General features: G+C 45.8%; 1 protein-coding gene across 5 annotated transcripts in view; it reads left to right on the top strand.

Moving 5' to 3' along the window:
* The window catches only part of DYNC2I1 (dynein 2 intermediate chain 1), a 57,196-nt gene that overhangs the window by 10,513 nt on the left and 21,018 nt on the right, over positions 1-25,665 (top strand). The window contains exons 4-17 of one of the 5 annotated variants that reach the window (XM_044919989.1): positions 2,513-2,604; positions 4,826-5,134; positions 6,777-6,841; positions 8,315-8,369; positions 10,908-10,973; positions 13,385-13,462; positions 14,041-14,257; positions 15,526-15,628; positions 17,655-17,784; positions 19,681-19,792; positions 20,559-20,647; positions 21,878-22,007; positions 24,146-24,318; positions 25,154-25,316. In XM_044919989.1, the coding sequence (XP_044775924.1) occupies positions 2,513-2,604; positions 4,826-5,134; positions 6,777-6,841; positions 8,315-8,369; positions 10,908-10,973; positions 13,385-13,462; positions 14,041-14,257; positions 15,526-15,628; positions 17,655-17,784; positions 19,681-19,792; positions 20,559-20,647; positions 21,878-22,007; positions 24,146-24,318; positions 25,154-25,316 (1,782 nt within the window). Of the gene's footprint in view, positions 1-2,512; positions 2,605-4,825; positions 5,135-6,776; positions 6,842-8,314; positions 8,370-10,907; positions 10,974-13,384; positions 13,463-14,040; positions 14,258-15,525; positions 15,629-17,654; positions 17,785-19,680; positions 19,793-20,558; positions 20,648-21,877; positions 22,008-24,145; positions 24,319-25,153; positions 25,317-25,665 lie in introns of those variants that run through there. The other 4 variants (XM_021692870.1, XM_044919992.1, XM_044919990.1 and 1 more) reach the window with 4 other exon arrangements.

The raw sequence follows: 25,665 nt of genomic DNA on the forward strand, positions 1-25,665 counted from the left end.
GAGGCACTGCGTGGCTGGTGGCTGCATGTGTCCCTGTGGAACCTTTGCAGCTGGTGCAGCTCCATATTCCTCTGAGGCATGCGTGGCTGGTGGCTGCATCTTGTCTGTATTTCTCCGTAAAAGAGCTTAGTGCTCAGGGCATTTCCCTCTCTTGCAGTGCTCACTCATCATTGTATTTTCTTTCATGATTTTCATAAATGTCTTAGCTTGACCTTGAAGGTGTAGGCCTCTGTTGTGTGTGTGTGTAGGTATGTATGTACTTTTCACTGTTTTTTTTTTTTTGACATTTTAAAAACTCATTTCAGTGAATGAAAGGAGTAACAATTTTCTCAATATTTGCTACAGTTTTACTATTAAGGCACATTTTAGACTACCTGACTAAAGCTCAATCCACATTGTACGTATCTGAAAATAATGCTCTTTAATTAGAAGAATTCCCCAAAAGTGTCAGTTTTATTCTAAGCAAGATTTAAATATTTTTATCTAATTCCCAGGAATTCTAAGATAAATGTGCATACTTCCCCCCATGTAAGTTTCATCATTTTTTTACTGTACAAATAGTATATGTTTTTCTAAAAAATTCTAACTAGCTAATGTAAACAAAAAGGAATATATTTAAAGAATACATAGTAATTCTTAGATTTGTCAGGAAGGCTTGAGGTCCTGGTTATGAACAGGACGGAAACCAAGGCCCCTTGTTCATGTTCCCTATTACTACTGTTGCCTTCTGCTCCTGAGGCCGCTGCCTGGGTCTGCACAGAGCCCAGAAGCAGGGCACCTCCTGGAGTGTGAGCGTGCATTTTTGTTGGGTGAAGTGTACTTAGGGGTGGGATTATGGGTTAATGGGGTCACCACTCAGCATGTTTAACAGCAACTACCTTACTCTCCATTCCTCTTTTTAGGGTTATTATATTGATGTTCTTGGTATGTATTTCTAATAAAATCTTTTTGGTTCTCAGATCTTTTTTGGTTGCTACCTGATCTTGTTTTTTCAATGCATTATTGGTATGAATAATTGTGCAGTTAGACTCTTTGACAGTCCTTCCCCTTCCTTGGCTATTTATGTGCCTCTTCCCGTCTCCTGTGAGCCTCCCCTTCTGTGAGGCGCGTGATCTTTGCCCTACGTCTGTAGCTGCTCTCTCCCCCGTGACTGCACCCTTTCTCCTGATTGTAAATACTAGTCATCTGTTCTTGATTTCCAAGTTTTGGTTCCCAGCTAGTTTTCGCCTCTGAATTCTGGGCTTTGAATTCTTGTCCTTTGGTGTCTGGTAGACGTTGCAACTTAGTGGGTCTGAACTGGGCTTCTGAAATCCCCGCAAATCCTGTTTCCCCAAAGCCTTACCCATGTCAGTTGATGGCAGCCGCATCCTTCCCTTCCTCAAGTCAGAAAACCTGGGAGTCACTCGGACCCCAGTCTTTCTCCTGCAGTCTGTTGGAACTTGGCCCTTCGCTCCCTGACGCTCCTGTGTCCCCCAGCCCCGCTGTTTTGATCTCTTGTATCCCAGGCTCCCAGAATAGCAGTCAGTGCTCCACAAGCACTTTCTGAATGAACTTTGTTTCAGTGATCTCTGTTTAATTTTGTCCTCATCTTTTAATTTTGTCCTCATCTTTTAAATTATTGATTCTCTTAATTTTAAGCCTAATGACTTTTTTTTTTTGTCTGTGCAGATTCAAAAGTGAATCTCTGTGAAAGGGGGGAAATCGGAGGGGGAGACGAACCATGAGAGATGATGGACTCTGAGAAACAAACTGAGGGTTCTAGAGAGGAGGGGGGTGGGAGGATGGGTTAGCCTGGTGGTGGGTACTGAGGAGGGCACGTTCTGCATGGAGCACTGGGTGTTATACACAAACAATGAATCATGGAACACTACATCTAAAACTAATGATGTAATGTATGGTGACTAACATAACAATAAAAAATTTTAAAAAATTAAAAAAAAAGTGAATCTAATTTCACTATCAGGGAGAGATCTCAAATGGTGGGTAGGGGTGTGTGCCAGCATGTGGGCCGCACGTTGCGTCCTTATCACAGGGGCCTCCTGCATCCGCTGTGCCCTCGGCAGTGGGCCCTAGGAGGCTGTGGGGCTGTGCAGTTCCCCTGTTGTCCCCGAGGCAGGCATTTTTTCTTTGCCTCCGAGCACTTGGTGACTGGGCCAGTTTTTCGTAGTGGACTGGGCTCTGCTTCCCTGGGCACCTCGGTCAGTGGCCAGGAACTCGGATGGCGTGTATGTGGGCTACTGCCCCTCTTGAGTTTCCAGGGGGTCAGTCTGATCTTTTCCAGATTGCTTCAGTTGCCATTGCAGTCTCCCTCCTTAGCCCATTTTAAGTTTAGATTCTAGGACTTCTCATGCTTGATATTGAAGGATGTGTTTTAATTGAAGAATATGTTTTCATATGTGTTAAAATATACTACATAATGATGCAACATGTACAGTAAAGAGTGCAGCAGGATGTTAGGTCATTCTGATGTGCTGACGTTTGGGAATGTCAAAAATATGTTCTATTTTTGTAGTAAGCAAAGTGAGAACAGAAGAGAAGGAGAGGAGAGATGAAGACCCTGAGAGGAGGGACGAAGAAAGAGAAAGACGATACAGAGAAAGAAAGGTATGTGGGCAAACCCAGAAAGGGCTCTCCGGAGTCTGCAGAGTACAGCCTGTTCATGCATTGTTAGTAGAAGCATTTTTGGAAAGTGCTGTCACTCAGGATGCAAGGTCTGAGGAAGTTCTCAGCCACTTTTCCTTACGCATGTGTTGTTTTCTTTTCAGGAGAAATACATGGTGATTTTGGAAAATTTAGAAAATACAAATAAATAGTAAGAAGAAAATAAAAACAAATTCCACCCCAAGACGATTATTGATAATATTTAAGTATATATCCTAACAGAGTAGGTTTACATATGCATTTGTGTATATATACATGTATGTTTTCTTAAATTGGATTTTTACTCTTTTATGAACTTTAAACTGGATACACTTGGGGGCGCCTGGGTGGCTCAGTCAGTTAAGCGACTGCCTTCGGCTCAGGTCATGATCCTGGAGTCCTGGGATCGAGTCCCACATCAGGCTCCCTGCTCAGCAGGGAGTCTGCTTCTCCCTCTGACCCTCCTCCCTCTCATGCTGTCTCTCATTCTCTCTCTCGCAAATAAATAAAATCTTAAAAAAAAAAAAATTAAAAACAAAACAAAACAAAAAACTTTAAACTGGATACACTTGGAACATTTTTCTAAGTCATATTTCTATATAATATTAATGGCTGTACAATATAATGATATGCGTGTGTCAATTTTCTTGATACATCTGCTTTTTTTTTTGGACACTTAGGTTGCTTCTGAATTTTTTTTATTATAAAGACATCCATGGGGTAAAGTTTTTGCCTTTATTCATAATTATTTTCCTATGATTAATTTCTGGAAATGTACTTGCTAGATGAAAGTAAATATAAACTTAACCCATTTGCTGTACAGAAAAGCTGTAATTACTTATATCATCAGAGTGTAATTCCCCATGTCCAAAGCAGCAACTGGGCATGATCATAATTTTTAATCTTTGCTAATTTGATTCAGAACAAAGGAACACTTCTGAACATTTTATGAAAGGGTTTACTGCCCTGTTGTTAGTTATCCCCTCTGCATGTTTGCTTACTTTCCTAATGGAGCATTTATTCTAAGAGTACTTTAAAGATGAACTCCCTGCTAGTTATTTCTGTTTCCATTTCTGTTTTGAATTTTGTTTGTGGGATCTTTGTTTTTTTAGTAAGTTTAAAGTTACGAGGTAGTCAGGTCTGTCTTTCCTTGTTTTGGTTGTTGATGTAAGGCTCGGAGAGCCTTTTCCCCACACCAGGATTACATAAGTAGTCGCCTGTATTTTGTTCTGGGTCCTTATAATTTTTTTAACACTTAAATCTTTAATCCTGTAGAATTGATTTCGGTGATAGGTATGTGGTAGTAACCTAGCTTTACGACTGAGGAGTTTGGTCATGGAGCTTGCCAGCACGTTTTTCTTTAGGAAGGTTATCCTGGCAGAGATGAGCAGAGTGGGTGGGAATGAGGTGAAGGAGAGGAGTCAGGAGGCTGCTGGGCAGCCACAGGGAGGGTGGCGGGAGTGGGATCCATGGGGACTGAGCCGAGAAGGTGGTAAGGGCCCTGTGGCTGGAGGGCGAGCAGTGACCCACTGTTGGGTGTGAGTAGAGGAGGCCCTCGGTGGGAGGAAAGGGCAGTTCCATTTGGGGTTCAGTTGAGACATACTGATGATGCTTCCAAAACTGTGAGTCTGAGCCAAAAATAAGACATGTCAGCAGCATGTTCTGCTAAGAGCTGTGTGTCACCATGTGATGGATGTCACCAGTTACTACTGAGCACCCACAGTGGTTTTGGGAATCAGAGATGACTGCACAGTGGTGCCTGGTTTTAGGAATCTCCCTGTGGGGGAGCAGACGTGTGAACTGCCAAGGACAGAGGCTGGTAGGGCGCGTGGTGCTCTGCTCACAGAGGTTACACATCTCAAGGAGGGACTGGGGTTGGTGGAGTGCAGGACGCATTCACAGCTGGGGAGAAGGTGACAGGAGTGACAAGGACAGGGTGTAGAGGAAGGGGGCATACTTGCCATGCTGAGGAGTTTGCACGTGGTTTTCCATATCAGGGTGAAGGCAGGAGTGCGATGCTGCCACTGCCGTGTGGGTTGTGTCGCCAGCAGCGGGTTTTTCTTTCCGGAAGCACATCTTTAGAGTCAGGGTCGAGGAGTGAGGGCAGTGCAGCTTCACGCATGTGTGAAGGATGGCAGCCCACGTTTCGTATGCTCACGCCTTCTGCAATCTGTCCCATTCAAAGCTGCAGTACGGTGACAGTAAAGACAATCCTCTTACGTACTGGCTGTATAAAGAAGAAGGCGAAAGGAGACACAAGAAGCAGAAAGAACCAGATCGAGAAAGGAAACATGGAGAAAAAAGCAGCACAAGGGAAAAAAGAGAAAAGTATCCAAAAGAAAAAAGTAACTCCTTCTCTGACAAGGAGGGGGAAGAAAGACACAAGGAAAAGCGACACAAGGAAGGTTTTCATTTTGATGAAGAGAGGCACCAAAGTAACACGGATAAAAAAGAGAGGTTGTCGAGAGAAGATCTTAAGAAAAAGGAGTCCAAGGTACCATTTCTGATGCTTCGTAGCCTCTGTAGTCATCCTAAGACTGGCCCTCTTATTAGAGAAGAATTTTCTCTCTCTGTAGCCAGAGGATAAGACTTGTCTTCGTAAAAACATGATTCAAGTCTGTGTAATGTGATCAATATAGAGAAATTGCTGATATAGTAGGAAATATGAAGTCAGATTTTCTGATTATATTGTGAATGTACTTTATTTTTTTTAATTTTATTATGTTATGTTAGTCACCATACAGTACATCATTAGTTTTGATGTGGTGATCCACGATCCATTGTTTTCGTATAACACCCAGTGCTCCATGCAGTACGTGCCCTCTTTAATACCCGTCACCGGGCTGACCCACCCCCCCACCCCCCTCCCCTCTAAAACCCTGTTTGTCTCTCAGAGTCCGTAGTCTCTCATGGTTCATCTCTCCCTCCGATTTTCCCTCCTTCATTTTTCCCTTCCTTCTCCTAATGTCCTCCATGCTGTTCCTTATGTTCCACAGATGAGTGAAACCATATGATAATTGACTTTCTCTGCCTGACTTATTTCACTTAGCATAATCAAGTCAAAAAATGGGCAGAAGACATGAACAGACACTTCTCCAAAGAAGACGTACAAATGGCCAATAGACACATGAAAAAAATTTTCATCATCATTAGCCATCAGGGAAATTCAAGTCAAAACCACATTGAGATACCACCTTACACCAGTTAGAATGGCAAAAATGGACAAATGTTGGAGAGGTTGTGGAGAAAGGGGAACCCTCTTACGCTGTTGGTGGGAATGCAAGCTGGTGCAGCCACTCTGGAAAACAGTATGGAGGTTCCTCAAAAAGTTAAAAATAGAGCTACCCTATGACCCAGCAATTGCACTACTGGGTATTTACCCCAAAGACATAGATGTAGTGAAAAGAAGGGCCATATTTTTAACTGTTTTTAAGGCTTTTGGTACACGTTGTGTATTGCCCTCCGGACTTTCTTGGTGGGTCATTTAGTCCTGCCTTTGCTCTGCACTCTTCATCTTCATGGATCCGTCCCCAGGTCTGTGAGCTTTCTCTGCCCTAGGGAGCACTCACCCTGGTCCCCTGGGGTCTTCACCTGTCACATTCCGGCCTCATGCCCTTCCCTCTAGGCCATGCTTCTAGCCAGTCCTTACTCAACAGATGCCTCTTTCTTTAAACCACCTACCTGGATTTCTTGGCTTGCAATCTGATGGTTTTAATTTTATTTTTACGAATTCACTTGATTTGAGAGAATTATAGAAGTAGAATTTATAAAGCAGTTGTTTAAATTTTCTTTTCTGTAGGTGGATGAATCTATGAAATAGCCACGTTATATTTGAAAGTTCATAATTTTAAAGCAGTGTAAGGAACTAGTCAGATTTATCTGAAAGTAATGTGAAATTGATAAGTAGAAATGTCTTTTACATACTGAGATAACGTATAATCATCTTTTAGTATACCTTTACTCATCTTCCTTGCATTAATTATGTAATCGGCTGAAGGTAGCTGGTCAAAACAGTTACACCTGTGGTGTCGATGCTTTTGTTAAATTTGGAGTCCATGCTTGTTGTACAGAGTTTACAATTACAGTGACTTCATTATGTTATGCTAATGAGTGTCATGGAATTTTTTGTTTCATAGAACAGTGAACACCGAAACCGGGGTGCAAGTTCAAGGAGAGATCCCACCGGCAGCCGGGAAGGAACGTGCGTTCTCTGGTGACTCTTGTGTGCCCCGTGCTTCTCGTAGAATGTTTGAACATGAGTCTTTCTTATGGGGCCTGATTATAGCCAGTAAATGAGAGTGAATTATAGATACACTTCATTTACTCTTGATACAGCCCCTCCAAATTATATTCTAGGTGCACCTGAGGAGCTTGGAACTTGTTATAAATTCTTAGTCCTATTTTGCTTGTTTTATATTTGCTCACACGAACTTGGAGATCAGTACTCACTTTGGGGTGTGAGTGTGTGAGAGGCGGTTCCAGCCCTGCAGCACTCGATACCTGGAGAGGGCAGGGTTTCTGTAGGTGGGCTCCCACCCCTTTCACTGCCACCAGTGCCCAGACCAGTCAGGGTGCAGACAGCAGATGAAGTCTGTCTAGCCACAGCCAGGGCATGGACGACAGCCTGCTGGAACGGCACGTCTGCCTCTCCTGGGCGTGTTGGGTAGCCCCCCAGAGCCCTTTCTCTGCTGGTAAAAGTCTAGTAACAGTACCTGTTTTGTGTGGGTTTTGTGAAGATCACAGATTAGGGTTTGTAAAATCTCATTTTGTACATAAGCTCTAGATTTCTTTTTTAAGTTTTTATTTAAATTCCAGTGTAGTTCACATACAGTGTAATGTTAGTATGAGGGGTACAATGTAGTGATTCAGCATGTCCGTGCACCACCCGGTGCTCATCCCCAGCCTGTTTCCCCCGTTCCCCACCCAGCACCCCTCCGGTCACCAGCAGTGTGTTCTCTAGAGGTAAGAGTCTGTTTCTTGGTTTGCCTCTCTTTTTTCCCCCCTTTCCTCATTTGTTTCAATTCTTAAAGTCCACATATGAGTGAGATCGTATGGTATTTGTCTTTCTCTGACTGACTTATTTCACTTAGCAGAATACTCTCTTGCTCCCATTCATGTTCTTGCAAATGGCAGGATCTCATTCTTTTTTTGGGATTGCCTAATAAAATTACAGGAGTGTTTTAGAACTCTCATAAGGATAGAGAGTCATACACACATACAACTTTGTCAAAACACATAGTTTCTTCTCTCTGCTGAGGCTGTTTTCTTTCTTGGATTGCTGCTGAAATACCAACAGTGTAGGAAGACTTTAGTGTCCACAGTTGTAACGAGACATGCTTCAGACATGTGATGGGACATACCAGATACCGATAAGAGCCTTCACGGAGGTGAAAAATGCTTTATGTCTCAAGTCTTTGTTTAAAATTAATTTTGAGGGGCGCCTGGGTGGCTCAGTCGTTAAGCGTGTGCCTTCGGCTCAGGTCATGATCTCAGGGTCCTGGGATCGAGCCCCGCATCGGGCTCCCTGCTCCGTGGGAAGCCTGCTTCTCCCTCTCCCACTCCCCCTGCTTGTGTTTCCTCTCTCGCTGTGTCTCTCTCTGTGAAATAAATAAATAAAATCTTAAAAAAAATAAAATAAAATAAAATTAATTTTGAATTTTATCATACTTTCTAGGTATGCAGAGGATTTAGTAAGAAATAATGGAAAAGATAAAGACTCAAGAAGGAAGGTAAGACACTTATGTTGACTTTATTTTGCAGCAAGATTAGCCGTGAGTCTCTGTTTGTGATGCCCTGGAAAGCAGAGCCCGACACAGGCCTCGCCCGCAGATGGGTTGATCTGAGTGGTGATTCCAGGAGGACATAGTGGACACGTTTAGATTAAAAGCCTCAGATAGATTGAAAGTAGACAAAGCACCAGATAAAGCGTCACCTGTGTCAGAGCTGGAGTGGCTGTGCTCATGTCAGCAGGATCGACTGGGACGGAAGGTCAGTGAAGCGGAGGACCTTTCCTGGCGATGATCAGCTCGCAGGGAGAGGTCACAGTTATAAATGAGCACGTACCTAACAGAGGAGCCTCAAAATTCAGAATTGAAGGGAGGAATGGAGGGTAGAGCGACAGCATTTCATGGCAGCACACCATGCCCCTCGGGGGAAGGGACAGGCTCCTGGAGACAGGAACCCCCACAGCTGTCTCTGGAAGAGGTCCGCAGTCTGGCAGGTGAGCACACTGGCTCAGGGTTAGTCCTCCTGCAGGGAGCCCAGGCTCCAGGGACCTCGCAGGCAAATTCTGTCCCACGTTTGTTACCAACACCAGCACACCACGCATGGTCCTGCCCTCCCGTGTGACTGTCTCCTGCACGTGGAGGGCGATTCCCGGTCTTTGTGTTTCTTACCATCATTGCACTTACCATCAGAATAGTCTTCATAGTGAATATTTAGTAACTATGAAGTGGTCGGCGCTGGGGGGTTAGTTATCAGCCAGCCATTTTCCTGGTTTGTTGTTTTTTATCATGGGTAATATGGCAAGCAGATTTGCGTCATTATTTCTGAAGAATAATTTTTCCTGTCACTTTCTTTGGTAGTTAGCTGAAACCCATGACCCTGAGATAATCATCTTTAACGTTTTGTGCCATATTTTTGTGTATCTCTCTCTTCCATATGCATACACAGAAACGCATGGAATTTTACATAAATTGGATCGCAGGGCATATGTTATTTTGATGTGGGTATGTTTTATTCATTCAGTTTTGGGGAGTGGTTGGATCACTGACCATCTAGCTAAAGCCACACCTAAGGACAAAAGTTAGCCTTACAACAACTTCTTCCCAGGTAATCTTTTTCCTATATAGTCTTTTATACTTGTATATGAATATTTATATTTGGGAGTTGGGGATGCCTTTTTTCTGTTTTGCACACGCACTCCCACCCCCCATGCAGCATCCTGTTTTTCCCAATTCATCGTTCGAGTGATGCAGATCTGCCTCACAGTTTTTGTGGATAAATTCTTGAACTGGAGTTGTTGGGTGAAAATATATAGATTTTGTAGTGTTTTCCTTACGTCTCCCAGTTCTAATGAGCTCTAGATTAACACTGTTCACTAGAGTTATAATGTCAGCCACATTTATAATTATAAATTCTCTAGTAGTCATATTAAAAAAGCAAAAAGAAACAAAATTCATTTTAATAACATGTTATATAATCCAGTATTTCTGGAATACTATTATTCTTTCAACATGTGATCAATATAAAAATTATCAATAAGATATTTCATTCTTTTTTTTGCCAGCCAAGCAGTATTTGTGATATATTTTTCCCCTGAAGCATTCTTGAAGGTACTTGACATCTCATTTTGGCTTATGATTAGGTCATTTGTTTTATAGCATCAACACTGAGTTTGTCTTGGTTTAATTCTTCAGCATTATGAGAAGCCTACCATACTCCAGAGTAATTTTCTGGATACGTGAAAAGCTCCTTATTCTCGTCATGGTAATACGCCATCCTGTCCCCAGTTTTATGCACTGACCAGTGGGTAGTGATGTCTAGGACTTGTCTCTTCCTCGTGCCAGTGACCACAACAGGAGTGGAAATCAGCGTTTCCCTCGCCGGCACAGGGTCACTTTATCTGCCCCTGTCACTAGGAAATAGGTCCACTGGTGCCCCCTCATCTGCGGTTTCGGACACCCGTGGTCAGCAGGGGTCTGGAAGCAGATGGCCCTCCCCTGACGCATCGTCAGAAGGTCAGGCTAAGCTGACGCCTGCGTCACTCACCTCCCTTCATCTCGTCCTGGGGGCATTCTGTCATCTCAGGTCATTACGAGAAGGGTGAGTGCAGGATGGTAAGATATATTGAGAGAGAGAGTCCAGAGTCACATAACTTTTATTACGGTATATCGTTATAATTGTCCTATTTTATTATTAGTTATTGTTCATCTCTGACACTTTATCATAGGTATGTATGTATAGGGAAAAACGTAGTATGTGTAGGGTTTGGTACCGACCACAGTTTTAGGCCTCCACTGGGGGGCTTGGCACGCATCCTTGTGGGTAAGGCGGGGGGGAACCACTGTACTGTTGTTACGCCCATTTCTCAGAGGAGAAAACGAGGCACTGAGGTTACTTGCCCTCGGTGATCTTGTTTGTATACCTTGGGGCCAGAACCCCAGTCCTCAGCCACTGAGGGCAGCGCCTCCGTGGGGGGCGGGGTGGGCTCTGGGGTTGCCCTGGAGACCCTCCCCGTGCTGCTGACTGGCTCTGCTGTCTTCCAGCACAGCCGGGAAGAGGGCGCGTCGGCGTGGAAGCTGGCTCAGAGGCATGGGAGAGAAGAAATGGCGGTAAGGAGAGCGCGTCTTTCTGTTTTGGGTGCTCCTATCCAAAGGTGTGCTTTTACTGGTGATTCTTTGCTTTCATAGTACCTGTTTATTAGGGTAATTATTACTCCTTTTAGACCGCAGAGCATAAGTGTGAAGGGGACATTGGAGAGGCTGGGGTGCTGTTGAAGGCCTGGAAGTGTATTGGCTCACTGTGCGTGTGCTTGGACGCCGTGGCCGTCCTCTGGGGGGGCAGCGGAAGGGTTTGCAAAGAGCATGGCAGGGAAGAGGGTCCAGCCAAGTGAATAGCTAGTCTTCTCATCACTGCTCTGTATTTAAATGTGAGAGGGTTGAGGAGAATTGAAGAAACCAACTAGAGACATCTCAAAAGATGTGATTCATTATCAGTGAAACAGAGTCAAGGTAACAGATAATTTTCAGAAATATATGCCAAACTAGGGAGATCAAGGAAATGGCACTATCTTCTTTTAAGGGGAGATCATTGATAACTCTGAGTACTTCTTTCCAAAGCTGATGAGTAGAAAGCACCATGGTGCTCCACTTAAGGCCCCAGGGAAGGGGTGGTTGAGCTCCTGCTGGTGGCACTTTGTTGTCATCGTCCCTGGCTGGGCTCTAGCTCCACAAAGGGTGATGTGTCAGCCCTGTGGCCCCTGGCAGAGCGCCTGGCACACCCTGGGGTGAAGCGTTTGCCAGCCGAGTGGAGGGATCGTCCTGGACGTGGTGCAGAGCCCCTGCCGGGTATGTGTGCCAGGGGTTCAGCAGTGTGAAGCTGCAAGGTTTGCTTAGAACTCCTGCAAAAACACAGCATTTGCTTTTGTTTCTCTTATCACTTAGCAGGTGTCCTGTCTGTCGGTGCAGTAAATGTGGTGTGCGTTGTTCACTAATGTCCAGTGACTTTATATGACAGTGTGCCAAAAAGGATCTTTTTTAGGGGGCAGTTTTTCCTATAAAGTATCTGTATAAAATAACTCTTTCCCACCCCCAGGCAATGAGGTGTCCTTAGTAATCCTTTCAGTCCTGTGGGCACACAAGAATGTACCTATTTAGAAAGTCAGACCAGGTAGCCACTTAGAGGAACAGCTGGGTTGTGGCATCAAGCGTTGGTTTTGGGCATTGTTTACTGCACAGCACTGCACTGGGTTCTAGAGAAGAAAGATGCACTTCCAGGTGGCAGACTGTGCCACTGGGTGCTCCCCGAGCTCAGTCCTCTCCTGGATGCCCCTGTCTCCTCTTCGCACTCACCACATTCTCGCCCTAGGCCCCCTCTCCCTCCTCTGTGCCTGTTTTGGTGGAGGTGCTGACATCCATCCAGTTTTTGCCCCTGCAGATTCGGGGTCATTTTTTTTTTTTTTTTAAAGATTTTTTATTTATTTATCTGAGAGAGAGAGAATGAGAGAGAGCACATGAGAGGGAGGAGGGTCAGAGGGAGAAGCAGACTCCCCGCTGAGCAGGGAGTCCGATGCGGGACTCGATCCCAGGACCCTGGCATCATGACCTGAGCCGAAGGCAGTCGCTTAACCGACTGAGCCACTCAGGCGCCCTCGGGGTCATTTTTTACCCTAAAGCCCGGCCACTGTCATCCTGCCCCTTTGCCCCCCAGGCCCATGCTGCTGCCAGAGTTCCCCTTCACTGTTTCCCCTCCAGAGTAAGAACCAGAGCCCTGGTGAACGTGTGGTGTGTGGGGGCCATCCGGCAGGGGCGTGAAAGCAGGTGTGGTGCAGTCATGTTTCTTTCTGAAGAAGGATGTCTCTGAACTTGAGTGAATGAGAGGGGACATGGCCGGGATGGGGGTGCTGGGCTGAGGATGATGGTGGGGGAGGGTCGGGGCTTGGGGGGGCTCCTGCGACGTGGAAGAGCAGATGTGGATAAGAAGAGAAACCGCTTTCGGAGGGAAAATACGAGTTTTCTAAACATCTGTTTCATTTCTGCTACCCTCTTATCCTGGAAACCTGGAATGTGTTTCTACTCAGTTTTCCGGGTACCTAGACCAGGATGGCTTTGGGATGATGTGTGCAGCCTCCCCATACGTCCAGAGCCTGACGGAGCACCCCTCCCCCTGTGTTTGTTCCCCGGCCTGGAGTGCTGGAGTGATGGGGCAGGTGTGCTCTGATTCTGAGGGGCCAGGATTTGCGCAGCTTGCGTGCTGCTCAGGGAAGAGGAGAGAGCCGCAGGAGCACCTCATCAGAGTCGTGGTGGTTTCTCAAAAAGGATGAGTTCATTAGCTTTTCCTCTTTACGGTCGTATTCACCACTTAGGAAGGTATTTCTTAAAGGATTTGAAGTTGGATTATGTTCATTTTATAAATACATTTTAAAATTAGCAACATCAAATTAATCTTAACATTTTCCCAACCTATTTGCAAGATTCAGATTTATGACTGAATTTTTTTTTATGTGTTTGATTTTTACCTCTAGGAAATTGAAAAGGAAGACATTGATTCAGAAAATGCTGGAGCTGATGAATATACAGCTTGCTTTGAAGATGATTTTGAAGTTTGTATAAAAGTTAAAATTTTTCTCAGCTTAAAAATAATTTGTTCTAAAATCTGCTTAATTATATTAACTTAAAAGCTTTCTCTTTTTGTTACTCTTAATACTCTATATCTGTTTGATTTAGGCTTGTTACCAGTAAAAAGTGCTGTACTATCAGTGCTTACCACTGCGATGTAATTAAATGATTTTACGATTTAGCCTATTAAGTGCACTGCATCCAAACATGTATGTGTATATTGGAAAGAATATCTGTGTGTGTATAGGGTACATATATTCACACACACACACACACACACACCCTGTCACATTCTCAGCACAAAAATGTTAGCACGTTATTGTTACTGACACCTGTCAGTGTATGTAAATCTATACAACGTGGTTCATTTTTAGAGAAAAAGGCAGCAGTTTATACAGATCTATAACTCAGGGGCATTGGTGTCCGTTAACTGTAAAAATCTTTCTTGGCCATAATGAGCATTTTGTCTGTTTTAAATTCTAAATTGTATGTTTTGTTCTGTATGTGTGTTCTTTAAAGTCAGTTTGTCTAAAGGTTCCCAAACTGTGATTATTGTTTGTAGGATTACGAAGATGACTTTGAGGTTTGTGATGGAGATGATGATAGCTTTAATGAGCTGGAACCAAAAGAGAAAATTGAAGAGCTTCCTCTGGCCAGAAAAAAGGAGATACAGGAAATTCAGAAAGCCATTAATGCAGAAAATGAAAGGATCAGCAAGCTGTCCTGCAGACTGTCTCAGAAGCCAGGTCTGCTGGAGGGTGAGAGGGACTCGAGGACAGGTTGACGCATCCGTCTCTCAGGACGGCGGGCGCCCGCGCCTGCAGGGTCCTTGAGTGTGGAGTCCTTCTAACTGGGGGCAGATGCGTGAGCGTCGTGTGCTCCCACAAGGTGCCGTGTGAGGCACTCAGAAGATACTGGCCCAAGCTGCACAAGGCCTCCCTGGTCGGCGCCTGCAGCCTGTGGGCAGCTGTGAGCACAGGTCCTTCCGGGGGCGCTCACACGGGAACCGCCAGTCCTGAGTGTGGCCCTGTTCACTTCTCCCTTGCTGTCAGTTGGCCCGTCTGCAGCGCATGCTCTGTTTTCTGATGCCACTATCTTTGAGTTTCACAAAGGAGAGTGAGCAGGTCAGCGGGAGGCTCAGAGCAAATGCGAGCCTCTGTGGGCGGTGGCTGCGGAGCTGAGGGCCGGTTCGGGGAGACAGGTTCAGGAATGTGGCCTGCCAGATGTGTCTCAAGACTTCTTTCCCAGGGATTTCCTGTACGGAATTAGAAATGTGTTCTGCCCAAAAGTTCTTGGCATTGTGCTATGATAAAGTCACTTGTAAGAGTAGAAGTAAATATCTTAAAGTCACTTAAAGGGAAAGCTATGACATTCTGATAAAAAATTAGCATTAGGGCGCCTGGGTGGCTCAGTTGGTTAAGCGACTGCCTTCGGCTCAGGTCATGATCCTGGAGTCCCAGGATCGAGTCCCGCATCGGGCTCCCTGCTCAGCAGGGAGTCTGCTTCTCCCTCTGACCCTCCCCCCTCTCATGCTCTCTCTATCTCATTCTCTCTCTCAAATAAATAAATAAAATCTTTAAAAAAAAAAAAATTAGCATTAAACATAGCACCAAAGGTCAATAGGGCGATATTAAAAATATTACTGGATGATATACTACTTTAAATTATCTGGTAAAATAATTAGCAATTAATACAACTAATTATGATTAGTAATTAATATAATCAAATGAAGGTTAGGCAGAATGATTATTATCCTCGTTTTTTTTTTTTTAAGTTTTATTTATTTAAGTAATTTCTACACTTCACGTGGGGCTCAAACTCACGACCTGGAGATCAAGGATCACCTGTTCTGACCGAGCCAGCCAGGTGCCCCTAGGACCCTTGTATTTTGCACTTGCTGCGGAGGAGACAGAACTGAGCTGGCAAGTGCTGATACATAGACTGTTCTCTAGGCTTATAGTGAAACCAGTGTCTCGGAAGCCAGGGGAGCTGTCCCGCTTGAAAGAAATATTTCAGTTTCAGAAAATAGCTTTCTTTTTTTGTACAGATGAAAACAGTTCCCCTGCCAGAGCCCCTGTTTGTGGAATTTTTGTTGATTTTGCAACAGCCTCACGCCGTCAGAAGAGTCGGACTCAGGCCCTTAAGCAAAAGTAGGTGTGTTGGGAATTTGTGAAGGGTATTGTGGAATTTTAATATACTTCAGTATGCTTTAAAAGAATAGAGCTTTTCTTTTTATTTTCACTACCGACGTTAGGTATGTTCTTAAATTTGTGCTCCGTGTCTCCATGTTCCACTATCATGTTAACAGTGAAGTGCGCCGATGTCTACTGCTGCTTGGCGTCCAGCGTTTGTGGATTCTGGAGTCACCCTGGGGTCACAGCCCTGCGCTCCCTGAACTGAATGAGCTTGGCCCTCCTTGCGTCTCCGCGTGGGGCTCCCACTCGAGGTGCAGCGAGTGCTGCCTAGTGCTCGCACACTGGAGAGCTCAGTGTTCCTGTGTCCATTCTCAGAGGAGGAGGCTGAGCAATTTGTAAGGGTCAAGAGTGCTAACAGCTGGGTGCACGTAGTGTGAGTTTCCCTCTGTGTCCCAGGCACTGTGCTCCCTGTGTGTCAACTACTTCATTCCCTGCAGCCCCATTTTACAGATGAGGAGAGTGAGGCTCGGGTTTGGAACCCAGGGCTCCCAGATGTCACAGTCCACGCTTATAACTTAGAAATTTATAAAATCAGAAATTTATGAAAGTCAAAGGGTATAGTCTCAAGTAAAGGGTCTATCATATTAAATTCAAGTATGATTTAGGAGTAAATGTAGAAATTAAATGTTTTTTAAAAACCTGTGTTTAAAAGCCATCATTCCATCTGGCTCAAATATGACCTTAGTGGGTACTCAGGAAACTTTGCTTAATGCACAAATAAATCATGAATAATAATAAGTTTTCATATAATTTTTGTTGTCCTTATAAAATATAAGGTAGTAAAATCAGTTTTTGCCACTATGGCTAGGTTTTTTTGCTTTAACCTCATTCAAGTCTTGGAAACTACATATGGCTTAATGTAATTTTTATAAACTCAGAGATAATCAGAACCACACAGTGTAATGTTTAGGCATATATAAATGTAAGATGAAATTATATTTTACAAAGCAAGAAAATGATAGTTACCAAGTTTTGTATACTGATTGTCACAGGCAGTGGGGGACCCTATGTGGGCACAGGTCATCCCACGGTTTCTGGTTCTGGGGTTGGGCAGCAGGTCGTGGGATGTTACTGTATTATGATACATAAGTGTACGTGTGTTACATGAATTATTTTAGGTCAGAAATTATACTGAATATGGAGGACTGGAGGCACTAATTGGGGAAGATGTGACAGTGGCCAGAGGCTAAGGTTATGGAAAGGTGGCAGTTAGTGGGAAAGCCCGAGAATGGGCACATAAGGATGGGGAGGGAGCAGATCTCATTTGTGAGCTGCCCAGGTGGTGGAGACCATTCCCCACATGCAGACTGAGCACCAGCTGTGTGGAAGTCATAGTAAATGAAAGAAAGCAAACACTCTGGCCAGGCAGAGCTCATGTTCCAGTGGGGGTGATGAACAGTGAATACAGGGCTTGATCCCTGGGCACGCCACATGAGGGTGCCGGGAAGGAAAGAGAGACCAGCTCAGGTGAGTGGAGAACGGTGTGCGAGGCCAGGGGAATCCACATGCAAGCAGCATCTTGCCGGCCTTGTTGGGTGGGAGGGGCGATGGCTGTGGTATGTGCTGCTTGGCCACTTCCTGTCTGGTCATCTCGGAAGAGTGGCCTAAAGGACAGCGTGCACCTGGCCACCGCCCAGGTGACATCACAGAATGTAATCCTTCTGATCAAGACATCAATTCATGAAGCGAAATAATTGCTCTCCATGAAAATTCTAGGCATGCGAATATCATAACTTTATTTTGTGTTCACCTCAGGTGCACGGAATTAGAATAATCAAAAATTTGGTTCATTCTATATTCACATTGCTGGTGTATGCATGACTGTCTTATTATTCACAACTGTTAAATACCTCAGACTCACAGCCACCAGAAAATTTGTTGCTCGACAATTACCTGATCTGATTATAAGGTTCCTTATGCTCTCCCTGTACTTTCCTATGTATATTATTAACTTTTCTCTTGTTTCCAATTTATTTTAAAGGACACGCAGTACAAAGCTGCTTCGGCTCATTGACTTAGATTTTTCATTCACTTTCTCTCTCTTGGATCTACCGCCAGTAAATGAATATGACATGTATATCAGAAACTTTGGGAAAAAAAACACGAAGCAGGTTAGTATAAGATGCATTAACAAGTAGAGTACAGTAAGATATACTTGTGCTATACTGTATCTTGTTCCAGAATGTTAGAGCTTGGGAATGGTGTGGGAAGGATGTAGACTTGAGGAAAAGGGAACCCCTTCATCATGTGGTGCTCATTACCCTGGAGAGATTGTGCACATGTCCACGGATGCTCCACAGGCTCCTGAGCCCACGTGGAATGGGGCACGCTCCCAAACTTGCGGATGTTTTATTTAAAGTCAAGCAGAGGGGCGCCTGGGGGGCTCAGTCGTTAAGCGTCTGCCTTCGGCCCAGGTCATGATCCCAGGGTCCTGGGATTGGGTCCCACATCGGGCTCCCTGCTCAGCGGGGAGCCTGCTTCTCCCTCTGCCCACCACTCCCCCTGCTTGTGCTCTCGCTCACTCTCTGTCGCCCACAGTGTCTCCCTCTAGCGAATAAATAAAATCTTAAAAAAAAAAAAGTCAAGCAGAATGTTATGTTTGGATCCGTTGCCCATCGTCCCATCTGTTGCATTCCACGCCCCCCAACCCGCCATCCCCGCATGCCTCTCTGTTACCTTGCTTTCCTCCTCTCCTCTACCTGCCCAGTCCTCAGTGTCCACGTCCGTTCCTTAGGTGAATCCCTTCCTTATGGCTTCCACTGAATTCTCTTTCTTACTCCAGACTTACTCCACACACTTTGTACTCCCCTGTAGTATTGTAAGCATTAGTTTCGTAACTGTCCAACTTCCCAACGAGGTTGTAAAGGTTCTGAACATTTTTCTTCTGTCCCTGATGCTGTCTTCGGTCAATAGGTGCTTGGGTACACTCCGTCTGTAAGACTCTTTCCATAGGAAGAAGGGCACAGGCAAACCTCAGAAAGCTGACCGATTAGTCTCGGCTTCACTGCTGGCTCCCTCCACCCTTGCGTAGGTTACCTGCTCATCTCAAAGCTATTAGTAACACATTTATCTTTACTGAAGCATGTACCTCTTTGAAATAAAAAAAAGTTGTGTGTGGTTTTGGAAAGACAGAGTATGTTCTGGGAGAATAGGAAGTTGGTGGACTAGGTGGCAGTATTTTCAAGCCAAAGCTAAATTGTTTTGTCAGGGATGAGGGAGTTTCTGTATTATGTGAATGAGAAGATTTCTGTGGGGATCCGTGTTTGAATAAAGACCGCCAGAAGGAAAGCAGCAAGCACAAAGCAGTGTGTTAAAGCAGAAGGACAGTCTGAAGGTGGAGAGGGGGCTAGGTTGGATGTTATTGGGTCTCTCTGGGCTGGGAGGAGCTGTGTCTAATGGACGTGCTTTCAGTCCTTTGGGAAACTTCTCCCACAGGTTGGGATGGGGAGTTTTTGCCCCTACGAGGTTGAACTGGAACATCCTGGGGGCCTTTCTCCTGGGGTCGGACTGTACCTGCAAAGCAAATGCATCCTGTAGAGTCTAGGGGTTACCCTGGGGCAGAGGTGGAGGAGGGCGCATGCTCCACCCCTGTGGCTCTTGATCCGGCAGCCCCAAGGTCTTGGAAGCCTCAAGGTCAGGATGCTGAGGTCCAGGCTTTTAATGCGTAGCTTTTTAAAGTCACTGTCCTCACCTCCAGCTCCTGACTCTGTCACTCCCCTTCTGGGACTTAAGACTCTGCCTCAGGGTCTCCTTCCACTTCTGTGCAATTTTTACCTAACAGTTTAATGTGACCTTTTGAAAATACCTTAAAAAATTAGGCCTGTATGTATCAACATTTAAGACACAAGCGGTCTTTGCAGGATTGTTATTTCTACCACAACACCTTTGACAAAAGCAAGAAGACTCACTATTAACTTTAAAACTTTTGTTTTTTTCTTTCCAACAATGAGAAATTGCTCTGAAGTTGAGACCCAGTGCTAATTCCAGCATATCTCTCTTTTTTTAAGGCATATGTTCAGTACAATGAAGATAATGTTGACAGAGACATCCAGACTGAAGAGATAGAGACCAGAGGGGTGTGGACCCAGCACCCCGGAGAGGGCATGGCCGTGTCAGGGGGTGAGCAGGTCTTTGCTCTGAGCACTGAGTGCAGTGTCTTGACGTTATTTTTGGTGTTGTGTTTATTACCTTTCCTGTTACTTCTTCTTGTACCGTTTCTTCCAGTGTGGTTGTTTGTGTGTGACTGGGGAGACACCCAGTATTCTTCGCAAGAGCAGACTAGCTTTTGGGAACCACTAACATTAGCACTGAGCTAAAGGCCCAGTGTGGGCCTTGACCAGGGTTGGTAACACTTTTATTCCTAAACAGAGGGAGAGTCCATATTCCAAACAAGTGCTTTCAAATGGGCCTGTTCTCATTAATAGAGAATTTCATATAGGAGGTTCGGTTTCCAGACATGTTGTCTGAGTGTTAGGTGGAAGGCCCAGAGAACGCACGGTGCCATGCTTGATGCCGGTCGCCTTCCTAGTTGATTTTTACTCACAGGACTTACCCTGTGTGGCCGGGGCCCTACTGCTCCCTTTCCTCAGGTAAGCCTCCTCCTAAGAAAAGAAGATACCCAAACCTAACACTTACAAAGTGATTAAATTGATGCCTTTAACTATTTCCCTTAGTGCATGTGAGTAGGATTCTGTGTACAGACTTCCTATAAAACAAGGTGCAGTTGTTCTTGAAAAAATTGTGGTAGATCTAGAGAGTACAACATAAAATTCTCTGACTTTTCCTTCCAGGGAAAGGTTTGTAACAACTCTTTGAATCCTAAGGTGTGTTAAGACATGAAGTTTAGGGTCCACTCGGTTGGTTCAGTGCAGCCTGCTCTCTCTAGGGAGCAGGAGTGGAGATCCCTGTGATGTGGCTGCTGCGCCGAAGGTCGACACGCCCAGGCTGTCCAGCTTCCTCCGGGCGGCGTGCCAGGTACGTGCTCACCAGGCCCCCTCGCGATGTGTGTCACCACAGGGCTGGCTGCGTACTTGGAGTCTGTACTTCGATACCAGTTGCTTATATTGTAACATAAACGTAGACTGAAAAACAGACCTACTACGTTGTGAAGGCAGGCGTACACTAGGCTATTCGAAATTAATAAATTCATGACTTTTAACTGACTGGAAATTTACAAAATACAATCAAAGATGATGGGAATGGTCTGTTGAACCCCATGTACACTGCTGGTTATCAACTCATGGCTGATGGTCTCAGCCCACGTCCACCTCCAGCTATTTCTGAACACTCAGCCCCTTCACGTGTCAGGGTGAGTCTCTCAAAAGGAGCCTTAAAACTATTGAGAGTGAAGTGGCTCACGTGCCCTCAGTTGTCTCCTGTGTCTTTATGGGAGCGGCCAGTGTGGTAAACATGGGCTCTGATGTGTGGGTTGGAGTCAGCCTGTCTCCCCATCTGTATTCTGGACACATGGTGGTTCCTTCCTCCCCGTGCTGTGTTAGGAGAGAGTCTGTGCTTTATGAGATAGATCATACTTTCACGTAATTTTAAACTTAATCGGCTTCTCTTTTAGGGTCAGTTCATGGGGAGCTACGAGGAGAGAGCCCTTGGGTACAGGGTGAGGGGAAGGGAGGTTGGGCTGGAGTAGGAATGAGTGAGGCCGGAGTGGGCCTGGTTGGGTCTGGGTTGACTTTAACCTCCCAGCTCTCCTTCATCTTCTGCAGCCCAACCTCCCACGCTGGTCCCATTTCTGCGGTGGATGTTTCTCCTGGTTCTGCCGTGTGTCCCCTTACCCATCGTCACCCTAAACATGACCCTGTGAGAGCCATTCCAGGACCTACTGCTCGTTCTGTCCTCACTGTGGCCCCATGAGAAAGACAGTGGTGTATATGCCCTGACATATTTTTATGCCCCTTCTTTAGTCAGGAAAACTGGGTGGTCCGCTGTTTTCCTCCTCCTGTTGTTTTTAGAAAAGCGTTTAAATAATGACTCTCCTGTGGAGTTTATGTTAATGGAACTTTACCTGTTTGTTTCTATTATTGTGCAGAGAGAACAATATAATTTTGTTCTGTTCGTTTCTGTGATGTCTTGGGGTTAAGCGGTTATTTTCAGAAATGTGATAGGTAATGATTTCTGTGTTTTGTTTTGTTCTTATAAAAGTGAATATATTTGAAATGCTTATGAAGGACTGCTCACTGTCTTTGAAAGGTGATTGCGGTTTTGCTTGAAGAGGATCGTGTGGGAGCCGAACCCGGCTGGTGCCCCGGGGCACAGGACAGCACCCTGCATATCAGTGAAAACTCCTCTCAGCTGAATACCAGCCTGCCCTTCCTTCAGAGTAAGGGCGAGCCTTGAAGTGTGTTGAAATCTCATAGCAAGCATTTATGTTGAAAGAATGATCTTTACTGTTGCATCTTGTGTAAATGTCATGGGGTTTACTGAATACAGAGCAGAGATTCAGCATCTGCAGAACTCTGAAATGCAAAGTCGGTTTTCTTCTAAAAAGGAAACTGCGTTAGACTCACATGAACACTGGCCCCAGGTGATAGAGGGGGTGAGCCATAATTTAAATGAGTGGAAGCGGAGGTTTTGTGTGTGTGTTTTAAATCCCGTTTCTTCCAGTCCGTTACTCGGTTTCTCTTGGTTCCTTGGAGTGGGGGCCCCGGGGGGCCGCGTGAGGGGGTGTTCCGTGAACCAGTGTGAGTAGCTGCTCTTCCCATGGGTCCTCATCCTCAGACCTCAGCTGGTCCCAGAGCACCACGGCTGAGCTACCACATACACGTGTGACCGTTTAAATTGCTCTAGGCAGAGTGCGTTCACATGGTCAAATTGATGTTTCTTGAGCTGGTCGTCTCTTTGCCTGGTTCCAGCTGGTGAGGTAGTGTGTGGTCTGTCCTGGTCTGTGTCGGAAGGAAAGGAAGAGTATTTTTGTTGGTTTCTGAAATAATTTGTTTCTTGTACTGTATGTACAAAGAAGCAGACAGTGCACTTATAGAAAGAATAAAAATATATTCAGGGCTTTACCTGACAGTAAATGAAATCCTGTGGTGAGAGCATGCCAGTCTGACAGTATTATGGTTGAACTCAGTAAAGGCATGTTGTGGTACCAGGAGGGCCAGATTCTACAGCTGCCTCGGTCTGCTCCGGGGGCAAAACCTGCATGTTCACACTCCCACAGCCCACGTCACCCCAAGAAACGGGAGTTAAAGACACACTTTGCTCCAGGAGCTGATGAGTAACACAGCTTACAAAACCGAGGGAGCTTGGGTTATATACATGCATCTAGAATCCTTTGTGAGAAACACATGACGCACGTATGTTCTTACAGGACAGGGCCCTTGGGTGTGGTAGGCATGAGTTCCCCCAATGAGCAGTGTGCAGGTTTCTCTCGTTAGTTTGTTTTGTGTTCCAGTAACATGAACTTATTTTTTGAGAGAGAGAGCGGGGTGGTAGGGAGGGCAGAGGGAGAGAAAGAGAATCTTAAGCAGGTTCCATGCCCAGTGCGGAGCCCGACGTGGGGCTCCATCTCAAGGCCCTGAGATAACGACCTGAGCCAAAACCAAGAGGTGGACGCTCAGCCGAGTGAGCCACCTAGGCACCCCTTCAGTGACATGAATTTCGAGAAGGAAAATGAGGTTAGATGACAGGTTATCTGACCAAGTGAGGAGTTGGTCTCACCTGTGAACCTGGGACCTGGTCACATTACACCCCAGTCTGTGCTCTTCACAGATCTGTGCGGTGCCGTCCTCACTGTTCAGACACACACCAAAGAATGATGCGGCCAACGCTGGCCTGCTGTTTCTTTGGGTCGAGTGGACAGAAGTCCTGCCCTCCTGGTGACTGGAAAAGTGAATGTGCAGTGTATCAGAGGGGTGAGTTCCGAGGAGAGGAAGTGTCAGGGCCGGCGCTCTTGGCTTCTGAGGGAGAAGGCCTCGCTGTGTGAAAACCATAGGCTTCGAGGGGCTCAGCGAGGCACGAAAGGGACCCCTTGTGTGGCCTGACTCCAGATCGCGTCCAGGCAACCTGGTTCTCTGAGAGTAGCTTGCAGACGAGGTGTGGCCTACGCCGAACATCAGGAAAACCATGTGGCCCGCTTGGGCCTTTTTCAGGAGGAGCAGTGGTCACTTGTTGAAACCCAGACCTCAGGCCCAGGCAGCTCTGAAAGGACTTTATTTCTTCATTAAGGGGAAATTTATTTGAATATTTAAAAAATATTTATTTGAGAGAGTGGAAGAGAGAGAATGAGCAGGGGGAAGGGGAAGGGTACAGGGAGAGGGAGAAGCAGACTCCCCGCTGAGCAGGGAGCCCGATGTGGGGCTCGATCCCAGGACCCTGAGATCATGACCTGAGCTGAAGGCAGCCGTTCAACCGACTGAGCCACCCAGGAGCCTTATTTGAATATTCTTGTGTGTTCATTTAACATGGATTCTGGCAAACACTGACACGGAGAAGTACTTCTCTCATTTTTACCCCCAGATCGAGAAGTGTCGTGCTTATGTGCCTCTCAGGTGTGGAGACAGACGGTAGTGTCTGTGCATGGGCCGCCCGGAGCCGCGTTCGCCCCCGCGCTGGACAGCAGATACGTGCTGTGCGTGTGGGATATCTGGCAGCCTTCGGGGCCTCAGAAGGTCCTGATATGTGAGTCGAAGGTACGGCCCCGGGAGAGTCGTAGGCTTCCTGAGAGGAAGGGCAGGCAGTGGGAGGGGCAGGTGCAGGTGGATGGCCATTTCTTTCCCTTCCCAGCCGCCCTCAGCTGTGTGCAGGTGTGATGGGACACATGTATGTGTCTGCTGTGACTCTAGAAATTCTTAGTTCAAAGATCAACTCAGACTGAAGAAGTCTGGGGTTATCACAGCCTGATGGGTCCACTGGGGCCGAGTAGGTATCCGTGTCATAAAGATGTTGGCCGCCCTCGGCATGTGTCTAGGACCCTAGAAGGGTCCCTTTTTGGCTTGCAGTATTTGAGTCATGGATATTTTAGGGGTTTCTTAGCGGGCTGGAGGTTTTCAGAGTCCTCTCTTGGGCTTCTCCTAGCCCCTCATTAACAGGTACAGTGGGAGAGTTGTCCTTTTAGGTTTGCTTCCTTTTGGATTGGGAAAATACATATGCTCCTTGATCTCAAAGTCACTGATTTTCACCAAGGCGGTTGAGAAGAGTAACTTTTACAGGTTTTGTGGTATAGGATATAAATAAAATGACAGAGCATGGCATTGCCATTCTGGGCCCGGCGACTAGGGGTTGAACGGAGGGGTTGTGGTGCACACTCTGTGTGCCCAGCTGTGTGCGAGGCATCTGTGTTTGTGAACGCCAGTCCCGCAGCGGCTCGTCCTCCCTGCTTTCTGCTTGGAGCCGACGCTGACTTGCACCTGCTTACTTCCTGGTGGGGGGGTTCCCAGGGACAGTGTGGGACATGGGGAGGGTTGGTGCTCCCATGACCATGGCCTCATGTTTTCAGTCTCCGGCTTCCTGTGTGTGTCATTCCAGGTCACATGTTGCTGCCTTAGCCCTTTTAAAGCCTTTTTACTGTTTGCTGGGACAGTGCACGGCTCAGTCGTCGTGTGGGACCTACGAGAAGACCCTAGGATACATCATTATGTGAAGCTGGGCAATTGCTTCTGGACCTTCAGGACAGCAACGTTTTCTACTGGTCAGTGCCCCCACCTGCCCATCCGGTGTCTTCTAGAAAAGTCATCACAGAGTTGAGGAACATCTGCAGCGTCTTTGCATTTATTCCTTCAGATTACCCCAGAGGATGGGGTCTGACCTATGAGCAAAAGAGGCATTTGATGAATAGTAAAATAAAAAATCTACCCAGGTGGTGCTCAGCTCATGGCCAACAATGATTAGAATGCTCTCTCGTTAAATTTCTGGATTTCAAATCCTTAGTGAAATAACTTTTAGTTTTAAATTAGCTTAAGGCATATCAGTACATGTGTGTTCCACGGCTTAGTTAACCCCACTAATGCTTGAAATAGACAGAAAATGATTCACTTTTT

Source organism: Neomonachus schauinslandi, chromosome 12, assembly GCF_002201575.2.
Source record: "Neomonachus schauinslandi chromosome 12, ASM220157v2, whole genome shotgun sequence".
Lineage (NCBI taxonomy): Eukaryota > Metazoa > Chordata > Mammalia > Carnivora > Phocidae > Neomonachus > Neomonachus schauinslandi.